We start from the raw sequence: 22,558 nt of genomic DNA on the forward strand, positions 1-22,558 counted from the left end.
TCAAATCTAGGAAGTAAAAACGCCGCCACCCCCGGGGATGGGGGTGGGGCAGGGGGTTAGGGGTGGGGGAGGGGAGGAGGCCACCGCCCCGCCCCCGCCCCTCAGCTCCTCCAACGCCTCGGAACTACCAATCCCGGCGTGCCCCGGGGCGGCGCGGGCGCAGGGGCGCGTGCGCGGCGGGCAGCCGTTGGCTGGAGCAGCAGTTGGGCCGGTCCCGGCGCTGGGCGGTCTGCGGGCGCTGGCAAATCGGGCCCAGGATGTAGAGTTGGCGGTGCCTGACGGCGCGTCTGACGCGGAGCTGGGTGGGGTAGAGAGTAGGGGGCGGTAGTCAGGGGTGGTGGGAGAAGGAGGAGGCGGCGGCGGTGAATCTTTTATAAATGGCGCCGAAGCAGGACCCGAAGCCTAAATTCCAGGAGGGTGAGTTTGATCCCCTGGGGACAAAGCATCTAACGGCCCGGAGAGGGAGGCGGTCTCGGGACGGTTGAGATTTGGGGACTGGGGATGGCGAGGGCCGTGCCCCCAAGGCGGCGGCGGGCAGGGCTTTGTGCGGAGAAAGCGCATTGCGACGAGGTTTTTCTGTGCTTCGTGAGGATAAAAACACTTTGGGAGGCGAAAGCGTTAGGCGGGCGTTAGAAGGCGAGAGGGAGCCGTTGCCTCGTGGCACAGCCTTGGTGCTGTGTTTGTTGTCGTTGAGAGGAAGAGGGCGCGGAGAAAGTAGCCTATTGTAGGGAGGCGGCCGGCGCGCCATGGCGGCCGTTAGGGGAAGTGATGTGGCGTGGGGGAGGGGAGGCGGCGGCGGCCGTTTCGGGCTCCCGTCCGCGTGGGCGTCCGAGGGTTGGCGCTCCGCGGCGACCTCCAGCCGCGAGCGGGTAGCTCGCGGTGTAGCCGCGGAGCCGCGGCTGGAGGGGGTTGGCTTCGCGTCTCGGGGCGGGAGAACTGCGTTGTAAGATGGCCGCTGCAAGATGGCGGGGCCATCATGGCCGCCGGCGCCTGGATCCACGGCTCGCGGCCGCAGACGCCGCTTTAGGGCAGAGGAGCGCCCCCTTCTTCCCCCGCCGCCGATCGGGAACCGGTTTTTCGGCGCTGGCCCCGGGGAGGTGGGTGGGGACAGGAGGGAAAAGCGCGAGCGTTCACTCGGCTTTGTGTCGCCCGAAGGCATCCCTTTGCTCTCGGAAGAGCGGAGTGTCGGTGTCCTATGGGAACGTGAACGCGCTCTGGCTGCGCGGTGGCTTGTAAAGCAATAATGAAAAACTGCATTAATGCAGTGTTACGACCTCATTTATGTAAAGTCCCGTTGTCTTGATGTCAGCCTTTTAAGTACGGCAGTGGTTTGGTTAATTGCAATAATTGATTAACAGTGATTTGAAAGTTTTTTTATTGTCTCTGATCAACGTGAAGGCTGACTGTAGAGAGCCTGATTTCCAGAGGAAGACAGCTCTGTAATTTTCACTATTACTGCATCTGTTAATTTATATAGTGGAGGTTTAACAGTAAACTAAAGTGGATATAAAATTATGTAAGGCAAGCAAGAACACTTTAAAATCCTCATTCACATTATTGTGGTTGTACGTGTTAGATACCACGGATGTCGAGACGTCTGCAAAAAATTGTAGGGATGTTCAAACTTTGATGTGCGTTAGAATTACTTTGAGTCATACACACAAAACCCAAGCATATTGTAACAGAATGGAATATTTAAAAGATTGCCGCGGGTGTTTTCCCTGTAACTGGCTCTTAATACCTGCTTTCTCTCACTTTGAGAAGCTACGTGACGACTACTGTGGATTGCTTGGATTGCTTTTTTAAAATCAGATGTTCTAGAGCAAGGATTCTTGATCTAGGGTGTTTATAATTCAGAACACCCCTTGTACTTGGACAGGAAAAAGTGTTTTTCTATTTTCTAACTAAAATTAAATCTACAGTTATGACTGTAGATTTCCTCCCCCACAGAAAAGCAAAACAAGACCCTCCCACAGTAGTATTAGCTGTAATGTTTTCACATCCCAGCATTAAAGTTGTAGAAGATACATTCAGATGTATGCTTTTCGTTGTTTCAGAATTGTGGTAGTTTCCTGGATTAGCAGCTAAATGTTTATTGTATCAATTAAGGAGCTCATATAATACCATAACACATGATGTTTTAAGTGTTTTTATAACTGTCTCAATATAGTTCGTTTCTTTTGTAGTACGGTTTTACATGTTTGTAGAAACATTCTGAGAAAAGGCCCAAAGACTTAACCAGACTGAAGGGTCCACTGCACAAAAAAATTAATCCTCACTGTAGGACATCAAAGGAAAACGACACAGACTTGGAACAGTTAAGGATGGCTTTCTGGAGGAAGTGCTTTAGTTCTAAACTGAAAAGGATGGTAGAGTGAGGGAGGATCCATATGCTGCTGTAGCAGTGAATTGGAGAAGAGGGCGGCAGAGGATGAGTTGGTTAGATAGCATCACAGACGTTAAGTGGACATGAATTTGCGCAAACTCTGGGAGATAGTGAGATAGTGAAGAACAGGGAAGCCTGACGGTGCTGCAGTCCATGGGGTCGCAAAGAGTCAGACACGACCGAGCGACTGAACAGCAAAAGGAGCCGATGTAGCGCTATGGTTTTGAAAACTACCTGAGTCTTTGCACTTTGCAGACGTGTTTTCTACTCCTGTGTCAAAGTTGGTTTGTATAACCATCTTTTAAGAAATTACTATTTTGGGGATTCCCAGGTGACCCTAGTGATAGAGAATCCATCTGCCAGTGGAGGAGAAGGGGAGAGCTGAGGGTTCTCTGCGTGGGTAGAGATGCTCCCCTGGAGAAGGAAAGGCTCCACTCCAGTGTTTTTGTCCGTGGAAAATCTCCATGGACAGAGGAGCCTGGTGGGTTACAGTCCATGGGATTGCAAAGAGTTGGACAGGACTGAGTTATTTAGAAGAGAATATTTTGTAAGGAGAAAGGAATATTCTGTAGGAACTAGCAGAATTATATTAAAACACGGCAGAATAATTGAGCTAATGTGATGGTAAAAATACGAATGATGGGAAAGTTTTTTTCCGATTCTCTTTTAAACTTGAAAATTTCTGTTGTTAAATAATGGTGCAGCATATGTTACAAGCATTTTTTCAGCACAGTGACTGTTGTGCACTGCACTTGGTTCTTCCACTTGAAGTGTTAAAGCAAAAAGTAAACTATTGGGCATCTAACCCATGTGGTGGGGGGGTAGGGTGGGGAGGGGAAGACCTTTTGGCTTGTCAGGAAGGTGGCTGATGCTGGAATTTGAGTAGTGTTCCTAGTAAGAAAACCAATGAGAGGATGAGGAATTGGAATCTCATCACTGTTGAATTTGACAGCATTGGGCAGAATTAGCTTTACATTTTGAATACTATTAAGGATTAAGGATGGAAAAGTTCAGAAAAAGTGAGACAATGGTTTGCTCCTTCCCCAATTAACAGTCTTTCCACTTCCAGGAGAAATTAGGCCCTTGTTTTGCTGGGTCATATTCCTCAACTTAATGTATATTTTTTTCAGCAAGATATTAGGGATAGGTAGCTAGAATGGAGGTCAAAGGGCCTTAGCCTCAGTGTGGTTGTCTTTGGTGGCAGCAACCAAAAGGAGGGAGACACTGGTAAGGCTGTTGTCAGGGTGCCTTTAAAGAAAGACTAAAATTAGGCGCACCGGTCTCCTATCTTTGGTGCTTCGGAGTAGGCTCTATACCTTCTTCCTCTGTCCGTGTGGTCTTATTCTTGTCCACAGTATTCAGCAGTGGCTTTCTCTTGAGCTTTAGATATGTGTACTCAACTGCTTACTAGATGGCTCCAGTTTGGGTGTTCTGTAGCTACTGTAACTTATTCCAGAATTGATCTGAAACCCCCTCTCCATTTCCTTTTCTGGATAATACTTCCACCATGCTGGAAGTCAAGTTTAAACTGTTTATACTTCGGCTTAGTTGTCCTTCTCACGGTCTTTGATTCATACCTATTTCTGTTCTTATTCCTGACTTTGAGAGAAGTCTCTGGTTTCCCTGTTTCTAGTCTCCACTTAAGTTCGGCATAGAGTTAGCATCAGGCAGTGGTTCGTCACAGTGGACCACTGCACAAGAATTTGTTTCATCTGTGCTTTTGTATTAATTGTTTTCCTCAGTTGGGCCCTCTCTTTCTTTGCTGGGTTGGAAGCATAGAATAGGTAGAGCAGAAGGTTCTAAACTTAAAATTTCTTTAAATCTCAGATGTACACTGAAAAATAAATCAACCCTGCCAGTAGATAGCTATAGTAGATTTTACTTGCCTAGCAGGTGATAGATGATTTGATGATTTAAATAGATATATTAATTGTTGTTTCCATCAAATGCTGAGGTGTTTTTTGTCTTGAAATTTGATCTGAAGCGTTGATGTATACATTCCCTTATCCACTTGCTTATTAGTTTTTTGAGGAACACCATAGTACAAGGGTGACGGCTCTCCTAGATGTGAATATTCTTATATATGAAGAGAAATCACAACTAACGCAGTGCTTTTCCCCCGTTTTTTCCTTTTACAGGTGAGAGAGTGCTGTGCTTTCATGGGCCTCTTCTTTATGAAGCAAAGGTACAAAACCCGTTTTATTTAAGAAGTTAGTTGAAACTACTGGTTTGATAGTTGAAACTACTGGTGTGATAATTAGATTTCAGTGATAGGTAGCTTTAGTGAGAGCTACCTTTTTCATAGATTTTCAGGTTCATAGTTTCTCATCTTTTTTATCGTCTCACTGCTTGCTCGGTTCACATAAAGCACCCCAGCATTCGTGTTACCCATCTGCTAAAGGCAAGTAGTTGGAAAATGAACGGAAATGTAGAGGTTTGACTATGGAAGCAAAATAGCATTGTTAGGTAATGACTTATGAGAAAATAATGCCAAAGTCAATTTTATTGGCAAATATAATATGCTGAGTAAGCACTGAGTAAAATTACGTTGAGGGTAAAGCTAACATTTCAAATGAGTACATTTAACTTTTATTTGTTGGATTGGCAAAGTTTGAATCCTGGGGCATTTTCTGTGTATCAGTGTTGCGCGGAAGTTATAAAGACTGATTTTACATTTAACCAAAGATAAATTGGATAATGCATAAATGTTTTTAGTGTTTTGTTTCTGTTAACTTTTAGCACAAATATTTAAGCCATGTCAACTATTTTGACAATTGTTTTTAAGAAAACAAACGGTAAAGGCAATTTCTATATATGTTCTTGGTGAATACTTTTGGTCTGTGAAAAAGTCTTAACAGTTGTGAAGTGTCAGTGTTGCTAACCATTTTACTTATTTTGAATACATAATGGGGTGTATGTTTTCAAAGTTCTAAAATGACTAAAAGTGGATTTATGGGATGGTCAAGAACTACATGTATGTGTACATATATCTTAATGGTATAATACCAATACAGTTTATGAATGCATTTTATGTCCCAGTGATCATTTCTGTCATTGAATGTTGTTTCTGTTGTTAACTAGCTTCTAGCAGGCTCTTCTAAACTGGCAACTTTTTCTGCTCTGGCAGCAGAAACACACTAGTGTACGATTTCAAATGGCAATTGGAGTAACTTAAACTATTGTGGTTCTCTTGGTTTGCCTCTGATAAAAATTTTTAAAATCCAAAACCAGATAGTCATCACTTTTTCATGGTTAATGACTTCACTAATCAGTTTTAATGTGTTTGGCTGCTTTTAAGAAGAACACGGGGCTTCCCAGGTACGACTAGTAGTAAAGAAGCTGCCTGCCAATGCAGGAGACATAAGAGATACAGGTTTGATCCCTGGGTTGAGAAGACCCCCTGGAGAAGGGCATGACAACCCACTCCAGTATTCCTCCATGGAGAATCCCATAGACAGAGGAGCCTGGTGGGCTATGATCCCCAGGGTTTGGTTTTTATCTGTCACTTTGTAAGTTGCTGATAATCAGCAGAATAGCTTATTGCCTTATGTAAACTAGTGAGCTTTTAAAATAATGTGGTGTAAATATTTTTCTTGAGCTTAATTTGTTTCTCCAAATGTAGTTTTTGACTAGCTGGACTTGGAGAAAGCACAACTACAACGTTCATTAGCTGTTCTTGGATAGCTATCTAGCCCACTGATTTAAGGTTTAGGGTAACCTCCAGTGCTTATGGTTGTTTAGATTTGTTGGACTAACTCCCAACAAATGACTTTATGACTGTTTGGCAGTATAACTTTGAATACTAGCCTAAAGGCTTAAATAGTGTTCTTTTCAAGAGTTTCATTAGGTTTATTTTGGCCACCAAAGAGCTTCAGTGTTGGATAGTTCAAAATTACCCAGATAGTCTTTTTCATTTCCTTCATTATTTCTGAATAAATTTTTTTCTTTTTTGTTTCAGTGTGTAAAAGTTGCCATAAAGGATAAACAAGTCAAGTACTTCATCCATTACAGTGGTTGGAATAAAAAGTGAGTATTAGATTTTTTTTTAAGCAATTCTTATTTGTAATTAACAAGTTGGCTTTGTGTCATAAACTGATAGAAGCCTGTGCTTTTAAATTCTTGTACAGTTTTACTGTAAGTACATACTGGGGCAGAGGTGAACTTTGTAGTATGTTGAAATATAATAGAAATTAGGGTTTACTGCCATTTTGTTTTACATTCTGTGGCCTATTTCTTGTGTTCTGGTATAACGTCTAATAGTTATTAGCCTGATTATTTTCTAGTTTTGGTACATTTTAGTACAGCTTGAGTTTTTTTTTTTATTAACAGACTTAGTGACTACAAATGATATTTCAAGCAGTTACACTCTAAACTAATTGGGGTTTTTCTACTAAGGAAGGGGAAAAGATTTAAAAATTGCTTTATTTGGTTGGATGTATTGACCAAATCACGTTTTGAACTTTGAAAGCATAATTAAATACTAACAGTGAATTCATGTGATTCACTTTTAGCATATGGTTTAACACAGGTACAGAAATGTAATTACAGAATCTAGTTTTCCACTCTGAAGAGCTTTTTTTTTTTTTTTTTTCACAAAAAGTGATATATTGATGTTGCTGGGAATGGACAGTGGTTGTAGACTGAAACACATTCTAGAATATTCAGCTTGTGGAGCTCTGTAAGTGATGGATCTTTCTTCTTGGAGCTCGCAAATAGCACATCTGACAATTGACTCATTTTTGGTGCTTGTAATTGAATCAGTTCGGTTCAGTCGCTCAGTCGTGTCTGACTCTTTGTGACCCCATGAATCGCAGAATGCCAGGCCTCCCTGTCCACTACCAACTCCCGGAGTTCACTCAGACTCACGTTTATCGAGTCAGTGATACGATCCAGCCATCTCATCCTCTGTCGTCCCCTTCTCCTCCTGCCCCCAATCCCTCCCAGCATCAGAGTCTTTTCCAATGAGTCAACTCTTCTCATGAGGTGGCCAAAATACTGGAGCTTCAGCTTTAGCATCATTCCTTCCAAAGAAATCCCAAGGCTGATCTTCAGAATGGACTGGTTGGATCTCCTTGCAGTCCAAGGGACTCTCAAGAGTCTTCTCCAACACCACAGTTCAAAAGCATCAATTCTTCAGCGTTCAGCCCTCTTCACAGTCCAACTCTTCACATCCAGACATGACCACTGGAAAAACCTTGACTAGACAGACCTTTGTTGGCAAAGTCATGTCTCTGCTTTTGAATGCTATCTAGGTTGGTCATAACTTTTCTTCCAAAGAGTAAGCGTCTTTTAATTTCATGGCTGCAGTCACCATCTGCAGTGATTCTGGAGCCCCCCAAAATGAAGTGTGACACTGTTTCCACTGTTTCCCCATCTATTTCCCATGAAGTGTTGGGACCAGATGCCATGATCTTAATTTTCTGAATGTTGGGCTTTAAGCCAACATTCCTCTTTCATTTTCATCAAGAGGCTCTTTAGTTCCTCTTCACATTCTGCCATAAGGGTGGTGTCATCTGCATATCTGAGGTTTTTGATATTTCTCCCAGCAATCTTGATTCCAGGCTTGTGCTTCATCCAGCCCGGCATTTCACATGATGTACTCTGCATATAAGTTAAATAAGCAGGGTGACAATAGACAGCCTTGACGTAGTCCTTTTCCTATTTGGAACCAGTCTGTTGTTCCATGTCCAGTTCTAACTGTTGCTTCCTGACCTGCATACAGATTTCTCAAGAGGCAGGTCAGGTGGTCTGGTATTCCCATCTCTCTCAGAATTTTCCACAGTTTATTGTGATCCACACAGTCAAAGGCTTTGGCATAGTCAATAAAGCAGAAATAGATGTTTTTCTGGAACTCTCTTGCTTTTTCCATGATCCAGTGGATGTTGGCAGTTTGATCTCTGGTTCCTCTGCTGTTTCTAAAACCAGCTTGAACATCAGGAAGTTCACAGTTCATGTATTGCTGAAGCCTGACTTGGAGAATTTTGAGCATTACTTCACTAGCATGTGAGATGAGTGCAATTGTGCAGTAGTTTGAGCATTCTTTGGCATTGCCTTTCTTTGGGATTGGAATGAAAACTGACCTTTTCCAGTCCTGTGGCCACTGCTGAGTTTTCCAAATGTGCTGGCATATTGAGTGCAGCACTTTCACAGCATCATCTTTTGGATTTGAAATAGCTCCACTGGAATTCCATCACCTCCACTAGCTTTGTTTGTAATGCTTTCTAAGGCCCACTTGACTTCACATTCCAAGATGTCTGGCTCTAGGTGAGTGATCACACCATCATGATTATCTGGGTCTTGAAGATCTTTTTTGTATAGTTCTTCTGTGTATTCTTGCCACCTTGTCTTAATATCTTCTGCTTCTGTTAGGTCTGTACTATTTCTGTCCTTTATCGAGCCCATCTTTGCATGAAATGTTCCCTTGGCATCTCTAATTTACTTGAAGAGATCTCTAGTCTTTCCCATTCTGTTCTTTTCCTCTATTTCTTTGCATTGATCACTGAGGAAGGCTTTCTTATGTTTTCTTGCTGTTCTTTGGAACTCTACATTCAGATGCTTATATCTTTCCTTTTCTCCTTTGCTTTTCGCCTCTCTTCTCTTCAGTTATTTGTAAGGCCTCCCCAGGCAGCCATTTTGATTTCTTTCATTTCTTTTCCATGGGGGTGGTTTTGATCCCTGTCTCCTGTACAGTGTCACGAACCTCATTCCATAGTTTGTCAGGCACTCTGTCTATCAGATCTAGTCCCTTAAATCTATTTCTCACTTCCACTGTATAATCATAAGGGATTTGATTTAGGTCATACCTGAATGGTCTAGTGGTGTTCCCTACTTTCTTCAATTTAAGTCTGAATTTGGCAATAAGGAGTTCATGATCTGAGCCACAGTCAGCTCCCGGTCTTGTTTTTGTTGACTGTATAGAGCTTCTCCATCTTTGGCTGCAAAGAATATAATCAATTTGATTTTGGTGTTGACCATCTGGTGATGTCCATGTGTAGAGTCTTCTCTTGTGTTGGAAGAGGTTGTTTGCTATGACCAGTGCATTTTCTTGGCAAAGCTCTATTAGTCTTTGCCCTGCTTCATTCTGCATTCCAAGGCCAAATTTGCCTGTTACTCCAGGTGTTTCTTGACTTCCTACTTTTGCATTCCAGTCCCCTATAATGAAAAGGACATCTTTTTTGGGTGTTAGTTCTAAAAGGTCTTGTAGGTCTTCATAGACCCGTTCAACTTCAGCTTCTTCAGCGTTACTGGTTGGGGCATAGACTTGGATTACTGTGGTATTGAATGGGTTTGCCTTGGAAACGAACAGAGATCATTCTGTCATTTTTGAGATTGCATCCAAGTACTGCATTTCGGATTCTTTTGTTGACCATGATGGCTACTCCATTTCTTCTGAGGGATTCCTGCCTGCAGTAGTAGAAATAATGGTCATCTGAAATTGAATAGCTTGTAATATTTACTCTGAGAACCTTTTAATTTTGCTGATGGTGTTTTGTCCTTCGAGGATAGCACTGCCAAAAAGAGTAGTTCTTGAGGGTTTTTTTTAAACTTTACGTCAGCTCAGCCATGCCATCTGATTTGATGTATACTCTTGTTTTGGAAGGTTTTTTTACATTTACTGACTCTGTTTCTGTGATCTTTCACACAGTCCCTTAGCTAGTGACCAACTCAAGTTAATTTTATTAGTTAGAAGATTTTTTCACAAGATAGTTCTAGCTAAGAAATAGTATCAGATTTTTTTGTCTTTTCTTCCATTCGTATAATTGTAGAAAAGTGAAAATCTAAAATGTATAGAAGCCCATTCAATAAGTTGGTTTTTCTTCCAGTTAATAATTAAAATATTCCTCATAATGATAGTAATATAGTAACTTAAAGTGACTCTGAGCTTTTAATCCCTTTGGTCTTACAGAAGTAAACTTGTCTCTGATTTTAAATGGAATTTTAGGATTAATACTAAATTGATTAAAATATCCAGGAACATTTATCTTCTGGAGCTCCATTATTTTACAGTTTGCTCTTCCTTTTAACAAAAATGTTAAAATTGTGTCTTTCATTACACTTATGTTTTATATAAAAATACTCTGGTAAAATTGAGAGTGTATTAGATATCATGAAAATCTTAATTCTGTATAGGAAAGCAAATATTTATGCACGTCATGAATGGGAACTTGAAAGGAAATAAAAGAAAAACAAATAGCAGATTCATGGACTAGGTCTGTGCCCCATCCCCAGGTATTTTTAATCCTAAAAGTAATTTAGGATTACATCTTAATAGCTGTGAACACAACTTTTGTGCTTAACTCTTTCACGTATAGTATTTTCTGTTAAATTCCACGTAGATGTGTACAACTTCAAGACTGGGTTTTAAGTGACATTACCAGCTTATATTGTGGAAGTACATAAAAAGCTTGTATTTTTTGATAGTATTGCCTGAAAATGTTTTTTCCTGTTATAGTATCTAGTAACACAAATAAATGATAGACTGCATAGTTTTTTGTATTTTTGTAGAGGATGTGTTTTTTGTAGTTGTCTTGGTATGTAGATCAATATATGGGATTTGTTATATTGATCCTTAATAACTATTTAGAGGTTGCCTTTAAATCTGTACAGAATGCTTTTATTTAGTGCTGTGTAAGTTAATGCCATGGATCATTGTGACTTTGGGAATTAATGACAAGCTACCTTTAGAAAGTTCTGAAATTCTCTTGTTTGAGCTGTATGGAAAAATTTTTGGATGTTTGGCCTTCAGTTACTACCCCAATAGTGATGTTCCTCAGAGCAAAAGACATCATTTCATTTTCCTGTGGGTCAGCAACTGTTTTCAGCGCCTGGCATTTAAAAGAAACTCTGAAATGGACTTTGGTTTTTAGATCAATGTCCTTATTTAGATGCATTTTTTATGAGAAGAAAGGAATTTTCAAGGTTCTCCTGTGGAACTTCCTCGTAAATAAAAGTTTGCTAACTCCCTTTAGAGAGAATTGGAACAGATATAAGTAGTAGTAGGAATAAGATCCTCATTTTGAAAATGGCTTATAAGATACCATACTTTTAGAAAAGACTACAATGGAAGCCCAGTCTTCAAATTGGAATTTTCTTAAACTTCAGTAAATATATCCTTCTTCAAGACCACAGTAGATACTCGATTTGTTGACACAGACATTTAAATATTCCATTTGTAAATAAATCTTAATAAAGCATAAGCAGAATTCTACACCTAGTTACTGAGATTACTTTGTACTATGCTGTCTGTATCAGAAGTGCTGTGAGGCCCAGGCGCTCTGAAAAAACTTTGAAGACACGTGAGGATATTGTAGCCCTTTTTCCTGTTCCTGAAGGAGCTCCCTCAGTACACCACCACCCCTTCCTGACCTCTAGGTAAATGCATGTTTTAAAGTTTTCTCTAGGAAATCATGTTGAGGGTTGCTTTTTATTATTTATTATTCTTTTGGCTACCTTACATAAGAGGTCAAAGGTGGGAAATCATTAAATAAAGACTTTGAGGATACAGCCTAATTGTGTCACTAAAGGAGCTCCATCAGCAGGAGGAAAAAAATTACTTTGCACAAAAAGTTCAGCACTGCCTAGGAAATACCCTGTCTTTTTCTCTTTGGGGAAAAAAGCCACATCAGAAGTATTGTTTTAAACAAGATCCTACTGTATAGCACAGGGAACTATATTCAGTATCTCATGATAAACCATAATGGGAAAGATTATGAAAGGAGTGTATGTGTATAATCTATTATAGAATCAGTTTGCTGTATAGTAATTAACACAATATAAGTCAGTTTAATATCAAAATAAATTTCTTGAATCTTGTTTTGAAGCTTTTCTGACTGCCAGAATGCTTTAGCAACTAGATATTTTTTAAGAGAGTGGTTGGTACTACCTTTTGATGTTTAGAAGGCCAAGAAGGTTTTGCCTTGGACATTGGTAAATTATTTGTGAGTGAGTGATAACCATTGTAACACTTTAGTCTTAAGTGAGTTGATGTAGGTGGTATTGAGTTTTGTAGACCTCCTAGTATGTTTCTCATGGAGCTTGAGTGTTTATCTTCTATGCGTCAAAACTCTCAAGTGTTTTATATCTATTATTTAATTCTCTTAACAGTCCTGTGAGATAATGTTTATCCCCATTATACATGTGAAACTGAGGCACAGTGAGTTCTGAAATTTTGTATTGGAGATAACCAGCTGGTTTTAGTTCTTTAAGAAGTCATCTTATGGATCCCTGTGCTTTTTTTAAAAAAGTTTTTCAGGTGCCTTTATTCTGCAAGGATAATTACTTAGGGGCTCTTAGGTTATGTGCTATTTTAATATCCTGTACTCTTATGCCATTTTAAACAAACGATTTGGATAATCCTTTGGACTCTGGCACTTTGGATTTGGGGTATTGCTTCTGACAATGTTTATATTACCATTTTATAAAACATTTTCTCTAGACTTTCAGTCTAGTTGAGAATGGATTTGTAATGCCAGTTCATCACCTTAGTTCAGAGAAGTCCAAACTCTTGCCTCTTGGATTTAAAAGAAAAAATTGTAGAACAGAGTCTGAATACTAATGAAATATTTTTGAATGATATTTTAACTTTTCTCTTTTTCAGTTGGGATGAATGGGTTCCAGAAAGCAGAGTACTCAAGTATGTGGATACCAATTTGCAGAAACAGAGAGAACTTCAGAAAGCCAATCAGTAAGTTTGTTTGCAACATGAATAGGAGACATGCCTGTAAGTAAGTTTATGGAAATGGAATCCACAACAGAAATCATATTGGCTGCCTGCTTTTAAAATGATTCATGATATTTGTCAGCTGCTGTTACGATTTTGATCTCAAGTGATCAGAGAGGCCTTTTGTAGCCTTTTTACTCTTCCTTTCTTAAATTGATTTTTGTAAATGTGTTCTCTCTTTGTCCAACTTGTTAATAAAAATTTTGTACCAGAATATGTATAGTCTTGGAACTTCAATTTGAATATAAATTTCAAAATGGAATCAAGGTATCAATTTATTCTATATAAATATTTTATGATGATACATCTTTGAAATTATTTTTGAAGGGAGCAGTATGCAGAGGGGAAGATGCGAGGGGCTGCCCCTGGAAAGAAGACTGCTGGGCTACAACAGAAAAACGTTGAAGTGTAAGAAGCTCTTTGTTTTGATTTTACACACTGTGAAATTCAAGCTTGATACACTTAGAATTTATTGAAAGTGGCAACTGGAACATTGTTGTGATTTGAAAAATGCCAATGAGAACCTCATTGGCATTGGGTTATTGAAACTATGTATTGATTACATATTGATTCCTTAATTTTCCTTAGAAATTTTTTTTTTGCCACTTAACTCATTTTTAAGTGTACAGTTGGGTGGCATTAAGTACATACACAACCCCTCCTTTGTTTAATCTTTACTTTTTTGGCCATACTGGGTGGCAAAACTCCTGTCTTGTGCAGTTGAAGTGCAGAGTCTTAACAACTGAACCACCAGGGAATTCCCTTACAGTCATTCAAGTTAGAACAAACTTGTGCCTATAATGTGTTTTTCTTTTACAAGCATTAGCATTGGATTCTCAAGACACAAGTTTTGAGATTTGAGGGTTAGATTTGCTTTTTCAGTATCTTTTTCCTTGAGATTAGATTCTATTGCTTTTAGACCTTAACTAGTGTGACTTTACTACCTAAAAATTAAAGACGGTATTGAAGATACCTATGCATTTTGAAATGTTTGCAGTTTTATTTTTGGGGGTAAGAAGATAATTAGGCAAGGATTAATGGATTTGGTAAGATAATTGATTTGGTTAAGATGATTGATTGATTTGGCAAGGATTACTATTTGAGATTGATTCATAGCTTTATTTGTTAATAAGTAGTAATATATTTCCATGATGTTGATCTTTGGAAAACTTAGAGTAAACACAGGTAATTAACATTTATAAATATTAAAACTGTAGAAAAGCAAACACATTCAGGTGTATCCCTCCAGGCATAATCTATAATCATGGCTTTATAAACTTTTTTCCTTGTGTTCCAGAAATAATTAGATATTATGTCAGTATTAGTAATTCACTGTCGGTGCATACATAAATAGCCATGAGATAAATTACTGTTAGACATAATAGTCTAGACACAGGCTTTGTTCTGTGGATGAGCAGAGTGTTTAGTGTTGTAAAGAAAGGAATGTAGTTCCGAGAAGAAATAAAGTGAAACAGTTTGACCAGTGAGAGTGGAATAATGCATTGGTGTGAAACATAATAAGTCTAACGTCAAATTATGCTGGTTCCAAAGTAATTGGGGAAAATATTTTAATCTTTGGAGTTTTTTTGTGTTTGTTGAACTAATAGTCTTATGAAGCAGGTTCTTTACATAAATAATAAAACCTTGGGAGAAGATCTTATGATATGGTTTTGATTTTTCTGCTGTCTAGAGGGAGATGTGGTTTGAGCCAACTATCAGTAAAAAAGTCCTTGAGTCTTGAGTAGTAAATAAGAATATGCAAGAAATAAGATCAGGCAAAGATCGCTGCCTGATCTTACCATTAAGGCAGTATTTCTCTATGGACTCAATCTGGTAGAAGGGAATTTAAACTAGAGACAATAGTGATAATTAGCTTTTTTTCTTTTTTCCCTTCAGCAAGACAAAAAAGAACAAACAGAAGAGTAAGTATATTAACTGTCTGAATTAATTAATCTGCCTTTGTAACATTTGCATTTTGAATTCATTGTTAAATTTTAAGTCACGAAGTTTTAGAGTAAGCATATGTTGATGGTCTCATGAGTCAGCAGTGTTACAGAGTTAGGTACATAGCCATAGAGAACTGACATTCTTTCTACTGTGGAAAAACATGAGCATTTATTCTATTTGTGTTTTTTAATGACTGACCCTGAGATAACTATATTTTAAAAATAGATGGTAATATTAAATATTGCTTTGTACTAGATGAACTGTTCATAAGAGGTATATTTTTGGTAGGAATCTGATTCTTCAGTGTAGATTTAAGTAACATCTATGTAATGGAAGGGTCAAGGAGTAAAGAGTTACTCATTAAGCCAACAATTTCCCTTCTGTACCCCCAAAATTTTACAGCACCTGGAAATGGAGATGGTGGCAGCACTAGTGAGACACCTCAGCCTCCTCGCAAGAAAAGGGCTCGAGTAGACCCTACTGTTGAAAATGTGAGTCTTTCCTTATATTAATAATTGCATGTTAGAATTTTTAGTCTGTCCTATTACGGTACGGATAAAATAGTCATAGAACTTTGACTCAGAAGCATTGCTATCAGTTCAGTTCAGTCGCTCAGTCGTGTCCGACTCTTTGTGACCCCATGAATTGCAGCACGCCAGGCCTCCCTGTCCATCACCAACTCCCGGAGTTCACTCAGACTCACGTCCATTGAGTCCGTGATGCCATCCAGCCATCTCATCCTCTGTCGTCCCCTTCTTCTCCTGCCCCCAATCCCTCCCAGCATCAGTCTTTTCCAGTTAGTCAACTCTTCGCATGAGGTGGTCAAAGTACTGGAGCTTCAGCTTTAGCATCATTCCTTCCAAAGAACACCCAGGGCTGATCTCCTTCAGAATGGACTGGTTGGATCTCCTTGCAGTCCAAGGGACTCTCAAGAGTCTTCTCCAACACCACAGTTCAAAACCATCAATTCTTCGGCGCTCAGCCTTCTTCACAGTCCAATTCTCACATCCGTACATGACCAATGGAAAAACCATAGCCTTGACTAGATGGACCTTAGTTGGCAAAGTAATATCTCTGCTTTTGAATATACTATCTAGGTTGGTCATAATTTTTCTTCCAAGGAGTAAGTGTCTTTTAATTTCATGGCTGCAGTCACCATCTGTAGTGATTTTGGAGCCCCCCAAAATAAAGTCTGACATTGTTTTCACTGTTTCCCCGTCTATTTCCCATGAAGTGATGGGACCGGATGCCATGATCTTCATTTTCTGAATGCTGAGCTTTAAGCCAACTTTTTCACTCTCCTCTTTCACTTTCATCAAGAGGCTTTTGAGTTCCTCTTCACATTCTGCCATAAGGGTGGTGTCATCTGCATAGCTGAGGTTATTGATATCTCTCCCGGCAATCTTGATTCCAGCTTGTGCTTCTTCCAGTCCATCGTTTCCCATGATGTACTCTGCATATAAGTTAAATAAGCAGGGTGACAATATACAGCCTTGACGTACTCCTTTTCCTATTTGGAACCAGTCTGTTGTTCCATGTCCAGTTCTAACGGTTGCTTCCTGACCTGCATACAGATTTCTTTTAATTACTGAAGTGAAAATATTATTTTTTAGATAAAGGATATATTTGTATACATCTTTATTTCATGTGTTGCACTAGATGTATTCCTTCCAGGTTTTATCCCTAACTCATCACATGTTTGTTTTAAGCCCTGTGTTCTTGTATAAGACTAAATAGTTCTTTGGTATTAAGATTGAATTGACTTACTAGGTCACATTAAATTGATTTACTGATTGAAGAAACCCACAGAAAAATGCCGAGAAAGCCTATCAGTTACACGTGTATGTGTGTGGGTATAATAGTTTAGGATTTTTACATAAGTGAATTAAATGTCTAATTTATTATATTTATAATCTCGAGTTATGAATTTGAAAAGAAGTTTTAAAAGTATAACCGTTTACATTTCTGAAGCTGAGTTTAAAACACCCGTATGTTCTAAAAATTAGACATTTTTAGGCAGTTACTGACAAATTAGAAGATATATTTAATCTTATAAAGATGTAACTTTAAGAGAGTCATGTTTGGGCTTCAAGATGTGGCTATTTGAAATGAATAAGTTTTGAAAATACTAAGTTAAAATACATCAAGTTGGAGAGGTCATTTATAGAAGAAGGGAAATTTTGCTTTAAAAAAAAAAGCCTTCACATGAAAAAGCATCAAGTAGACTATCAAGATTCTTTTCTCCCAGGAGTTAGCTGTATGATCTTAATTCATTTTACTGTTTCCAAGTGACAGTTCAGTTGTCCGTTTGAGTAAAGAATTTATCCCAAGTGCCTCTAAAGGTTCAGAAAAGCTTTTAGAAAACTCTTAGAGTGGCTCTTCAGCTAGAAAGAACGGTGTTTAGTACTATTCCTTTTTGTTTAGGAAGAAACATTTATGAGCAGAGTTGAAGTTAAAGTCAAGATTCCTGAAGAACTGAAGCCATGGCTTGTTGATGACTGGGACTTAATTACCCGGCAAAAACAGGTAACTTGGTGTTAGATAGATTGTAATCTATATGATAATGGTCTTGCTAGTGTAAAATTTTTTTTCTAAAGGAAAAGGCTGTAGACTTGGACATCGAAGGTATGACGGGAATTTTAATTCAGGGACTAGGCTGAGCACTTTGATTATCAGAAAGGACTGGGAGAGGAATAAGCAAAGGTACGTGTACAAAAGGCTGTGCGTTTACAGTTACTTTTACAGAGGTTTAGATAACTGTTGGCAGTGGCTAGGACATGAATACATCATTCTGAAAATGGATTAAAAAAGAACCATATTATTTCTTGTTTAATATCATTGAAAGTGGGACATCGTCACATATAGTGCTGCGTGGAAATAGGAAGCACACAACTGCTTCTGCAGGTATTTGTGATTTCGAAAAGAACCTGAATCTGATCAAGCTCCTAGGTTTTAATTACAAGTGTACAGGAAAGAGGGACGTTGTGAGGTATGTATGTAACATCACAACGGTACAGCCACCAAAGTCCAGAGTGAGGCACTCTGTAGGACAGAAGAATCAGTTTCTTAAATAGCACAACCAGGGGTAGGGGAGAAATGAGGACTGTGTGGGATAGGCATCAGTCATAGGCTGTGCAGTATGTGGACTCTGAGTCTTGATCTGACTCTGAACCTAAAGGTTTAGCTCTGTTCTCCCACTTACTGTGTTTGGCAGCTTTTTGTGTTTTAGTTTTGACGTTTAATGGAACACTGGGACCCAACCTTGATGTGAAGATAAAGAGTGTGTTAAGCTAAGTGTTACAGGCAGAATGATACATGGTGACTTGATAACACGTCAGAAGTGAACTTATGTGCAGGTGTACTCCACATATAGTGAGAGTGTATCTGTCCAGTGTGGCAGCCACTAGCTACATTTGGCTGTTGAATTAAATTAAATTTTTAGTTCCTCGGCCACATGATCCATGTTTTAAGTGCTGAACAGTGTCCTTTTCTTTTTGGTAATACTATTAGGTGATCTTTTATTGCATTAAAACTTTGCCAGTGTACTTTTTCTTTGAAAAAGAAGGTTAGTATTCAAGTGTATTTTTGTTTTCAAAGCTCTTCTATCTTCCTGCCAAGAAGAATGTGGATTCCATTCTAGAGGATTATGCAAATTACAAGAAATCTCGAGGAAACACAGATAATAAGTAAGAAAATACACATCTTTGAAGTATACGAAAGACATTTAAAACATTATTTCTGAATAAATTATCTGAAACATGTACTTAAAAACAATACCATCATAAACTAGCAAAATAGAATTTCATTGCTTAGACAAAAGGTTTAGCTGGTAGACATTTATTAAAGGGCCAAGTCAGTAAATGTTCCAGGTGACATTGAAGAAGCTAATCTACGTAACTGTGTGTATAACCATTTAAAACACAACTGTTTGAAAATGTGAAAACTAAAATCCATCCCTAACCTGTGTGTTGTAGTGTGCTCACCAGTGGTTTGTTTTTTCAGATTGATTTCTTACCTCTTATTAAATCTCTGTTTAGCAGAGGTTCATTGTCATTGGTTTAGCATTTAACTTCTTACCCTCATGTTTGTTGACTGAAGCTTCATCTCTCCATTCAGTGACCTGCTCTGAAGGTATACACTTTTGTTCCGTTGTCAGGGAGTATGCAGTCAATGAGGTTGTGGCCGGGATAAAGGAGTACTTCAATGTGATGCTGGGCACTCAACTGCTCTACAAATTTGAGAGGCCGCAGTACGCTGAGATCCTTGCAGACCACCCTGATGCACCCATGTCCCAGGTGTACGGGGCGCCACATCTCCTGAGACTGTTTGGTAATGATCCCTTTTAGAAAATAGTTCTACTTTTTCGGCTGGAGCCTTTGATATTTTTGTCTTTCCTGATTTACATTAAGGGGTAACATAAAATAACATTCTAAAAGACTGTTTAATTCCAATTTGAACTTCTGTTTCATATATATTAAAATCTAAAGTCAGTTTGTAAAATCATATGTCTTAAGGAAATTAGTGATGGTTGCATTTGCTCACATAATTAAAGTATACGCTCATAATGCTACCTTGGGTGTAACTTTGACTGCATTCTGTTTAAATAGTACGAATTGGAGCAATGTTGGCGTATACACCTCTGGATGAGAAGAGTCTTGCTTTATTACTGAATTATCTTCACGATTTCCTAAAGTAAGTCTAAAAATTAATGCTTGAAGTTAAAAACATTAATTTATTTTAGTGTGCTGCAAATTACTCTCGATAGATTGGCACTGTAGATACTATAATAGAAATAAAGTAAAACAATATATGTTTAGCATAGTTAAAATGTCTCGTTATTTTGGGGATGAACTAGGGATGGCTTATATTTTTGGGAAAGTGGAAAGTTCAATCCTGATTTTTACGGTTTTCTGGAGGGGACTTTGGTAATATATATAAACATTTTAAATGACCAGCAGTTAGGCTTCTGGGAACTTGTCCTATAGAAATACTTTATATGCACAAAGATCTCCAAGCATGTTTATTAAATTGCTATTTATGGATAAAGGTAGGTTTACATATACTGATAAGAAAGATGTCCAAGGTATGTCAATTTAAAAAAATTAGATTGCAATAGAGTTTGGTATGATCCTCTTTTTTGTAGAGAAACATTTTCAGTCTTTGGAAAAGATTTGGAAAAATAAGTATTATGCTTAACAGTGAGTTATTTCTTGGACATAGTATTGGGAGAAGTAAAGTTTTTTAATTTTCCTAAAATGGCGCCATGTATTGTATAATAATTTTAAAATCAGTGTGAACTTGGAAATTACCTAGCTTTTATAGTCTTTGCTCTACCAGTAATGAATATTCTCTCCCCCCAATTTCTTTATGAAATAAAAGTGCTCTACTACTTGATATTTTAGGGCCCTTTGATTTTTATGGTGTTACTTTCAAGTTGAGATTTACTTGTCAATTTCTGAATCTAATATAATGGGTTTCAAAGAGCTAAAGAAGACACCCTAGCTGTTAACTCTTTCAGGGTAATGATACCTGTTAAGGGTGGTCCCAAGCACTCAGGTTGGTATTCTAGTGACTCCTGTTTTTTGCTTCTTTGAAATAAGGGGAGTAATTCTAGACTTCTATCTTTGTTATGCATTGTTGTCTGGTATGTAACCATATTTATCTGAGTTGTAATTAAATGGTTGTGATATGTATTTTAAAGTGCTTTGTGTGGCTTCTGTATGTAATTGATAAGATCAAAATAGGATCAAAATACAATTCTTTTTCATACTTGTAATGAATAACATTTCATTTTTAGATACCTGGCAAAGAACTCTGCAACTTTGTTTAGTGCCAGTGATTATGAAGTGGCTCCCCCTGAGTACCATCGGAAAGCTGTGTGAGGCGCGTGCACCCACCCACATTTGATCTCTGTAAACACCTGTTTGTTTCTTAGTCCTTCTCTTGTACAATGTACTTTGGAAATGTTCATGTATAACAAAATTGATGTTTGTTTTCTGTTTGATTTTAAACAGAGAAAATAAAAGGAGTTACAGCTCCTTTTTTCTTTCCTTTTTTTCATTTCAAAGTTGCTACCAGTGTATTCAGTGATGGACAACAGAGAGACATACTGTAGAGCGTTTTATTGCTTAGTTGACAAAGCTGCTTTTGAACGCTGGTGGTTTCTATTCCTTTGACACTACGCACTTTTATAATATGTGTTAATGCTATATGACAGAATGCTCTGATTACTAGTGCCAAAGGTTCAATTCAGTGTATATAACTGAACACTCATACATTTGTGCTCCCCCCTTTTTTTTTATGGTGCTTAAAGTAAAGATCCCATCCTTTGCGAGTCATCCATCCATGTTGTTCCTTAGGCATTTTATCTTTGCTCAGATTGTTGAAGAACGGTGGCTTGTTTCATGGTTTTTGTATTTGTGTCTAATGCACGTTTTAACATGATAGACGCAATGCATTGTGTAGCTACAGTTTTCTGGAAAAGTTAATCTTTTAGAAATTGTTTTTCAGATCTTCAATAAATTTTTTCTTTAAATTTCAAGGAGCAGTGTACTTGTGTGGATGCATTACAGAACCTTTGTGTATTGTGTGTGTCTTCTCATGTTCAGACAGTGATTTTTCTTTGAGGTGAGTGATTGTCTTGTTTTCTGTGGGATGAGAAGTTTGGCTTCCTGATCTGTCTTCAGTATCTGCCTTCATCTGCCAGAGCAGCTTTGGTTGTCTGCTCTCTTGAGTTCTGGCTGAAAAGTTAGAAGTTTGTATGACTATTTTTCTACTTTTCATGGAATGTAAATGTTGAGCATTGAGGGAGTTTTAGCTGTTTGACAGCTGCTGCTGCTGCTGTTGCTAAGTCGCTTCAGTCGTGTCTGACTCTGTGCGACCCCAGAGACGGCAGCCCACCAGGCTCCCCCGTCCCTGGGATTCTCCAGGCAGGAACACTGGAGTGGGTTGCCATTTTCTTCTCCAATGCATGAAAGTGAAAAGTGAAAGGGAAGTCGCTCAGTTGTGTCCGACTCTTGGCGACCTCATGGACTGCAGCCTACAGGCTCCTCCGTCCATGGGATTTTCCAGGCAAGAGTACTGGAGTGGGGTGCCATTGCCTTCTCTGTGTGACTGCTAGCCTTTTGCTAATTGTTTGAGGTGTGTACTAACATTCAGTGCCTAAAATTTGAGCTCCTTCCCCCAACTTAAATACAGACCTTGAGAGGGTTTGACTTGTGTTTCCTTGACCTCCCTCACCTTTGTTCTGTGGAAGTTCTTGAAATTAAAGTAGTCTCATCTCTGCTTCTAGGAGCATCCCATGATTTCCTTTCTGTTTCCCTGTACAGTCCTTCCTGCCTTAGTGCCCAGGTATTCCTGGGAATGGTTACAAACCATAGAATCTACTGGCCAGAAGCTGGGCTTATGCAGAGAGCTAGGCGCAGTGCTGTTTTTATTCTTTCCCAGCTGTGTGAACGTCACTCACTGTCTGAGGCTCAGTCTGTTTTTGTCTGAGAGATGAGGTT

At 38.9% G+C, this 22,558-nt stretch overlaps 1 protein-coding gene across 2 annotated transcripts; it reads left to right on the forward strand.

Moving 5' to 3' along the window:
• Positions 1-296: 296 nt before the first annotated feature.
• MORF4L1 (mortality factor 4 like 1) lies at positions 297-21,579 on the forward strand. 2 transcript variants are annotated; one of them, XM_068991542.1, is made up of 13 exons: positions 297-417; positions 4,525-4,571; positions 6,345-6,412; positions 11,639-11,758; positions 12,984-13,070; positions 13,434-13,514; positions 15,003-15,028; positions 15,456-15,544; positions 17,478-17,579; positions 18,651-18,739; positions 19,210-19,382; positions 19,661-19,745; positions 20,851-21,579. In XM_068991542.1, the coding sequence occupies exons 1-13, from the start codon at positions 378-380 to the stop codon at positions 20,933-20,935; spliced, it is 1,092 nt and encodes a 363-aa protein (XP_068847643.1). In that variant the 5' UTR covers positions 297-377; the 3' UTR covers positions 20,936-21,579. The 2 variants fall into 2 exon arrangements, with proteins under 2 accessions (XP_068847643.1, XP_068847644.1); XM_068991543.1 differs by lacking the exon at positions 11,639-11,758.
• The last annotated feature ends 979 nt before the right edge of the window (positions 21,580-22,558 follow it).

This window comes from Capricornis sumatraensis, chromosome 19 (genome assembly GCF_032405125.1).
Source record: "Capricornis sumatraensis isolate serow.1 chromosome 19, serow.2, whole genome shotgun sequence".
Lineage (NCBI taxonomy): Eukaryota > Metazoa > Chordata > Mammalia > Artiodactyla > Bovidae > Capricornis > Capricornis sumatraensis.

Coding starts and splice junctions, on each gene's coding strand:
- MORF4L1 (XM_068991542.1), top strand. CDS start 378: ATGGCGCCGAAGCAGGACCCGAAGCCTAAATTCCAGGAGG. Junction 418..4,524: donor GAAGCCTAAATTCCAGGAGG/GTGAGTTTGATC, acceptor TTCCTTTTACAG/GTGAGAGAGTGCTGTGCTTT. Junction 11,759..12,983: donor CACCCCTTCCTGACCTCTAG/GTAAATGCATGT, acceptor TCTCTTTTTCAG/TTGGGATGAATGGGTTCCAG.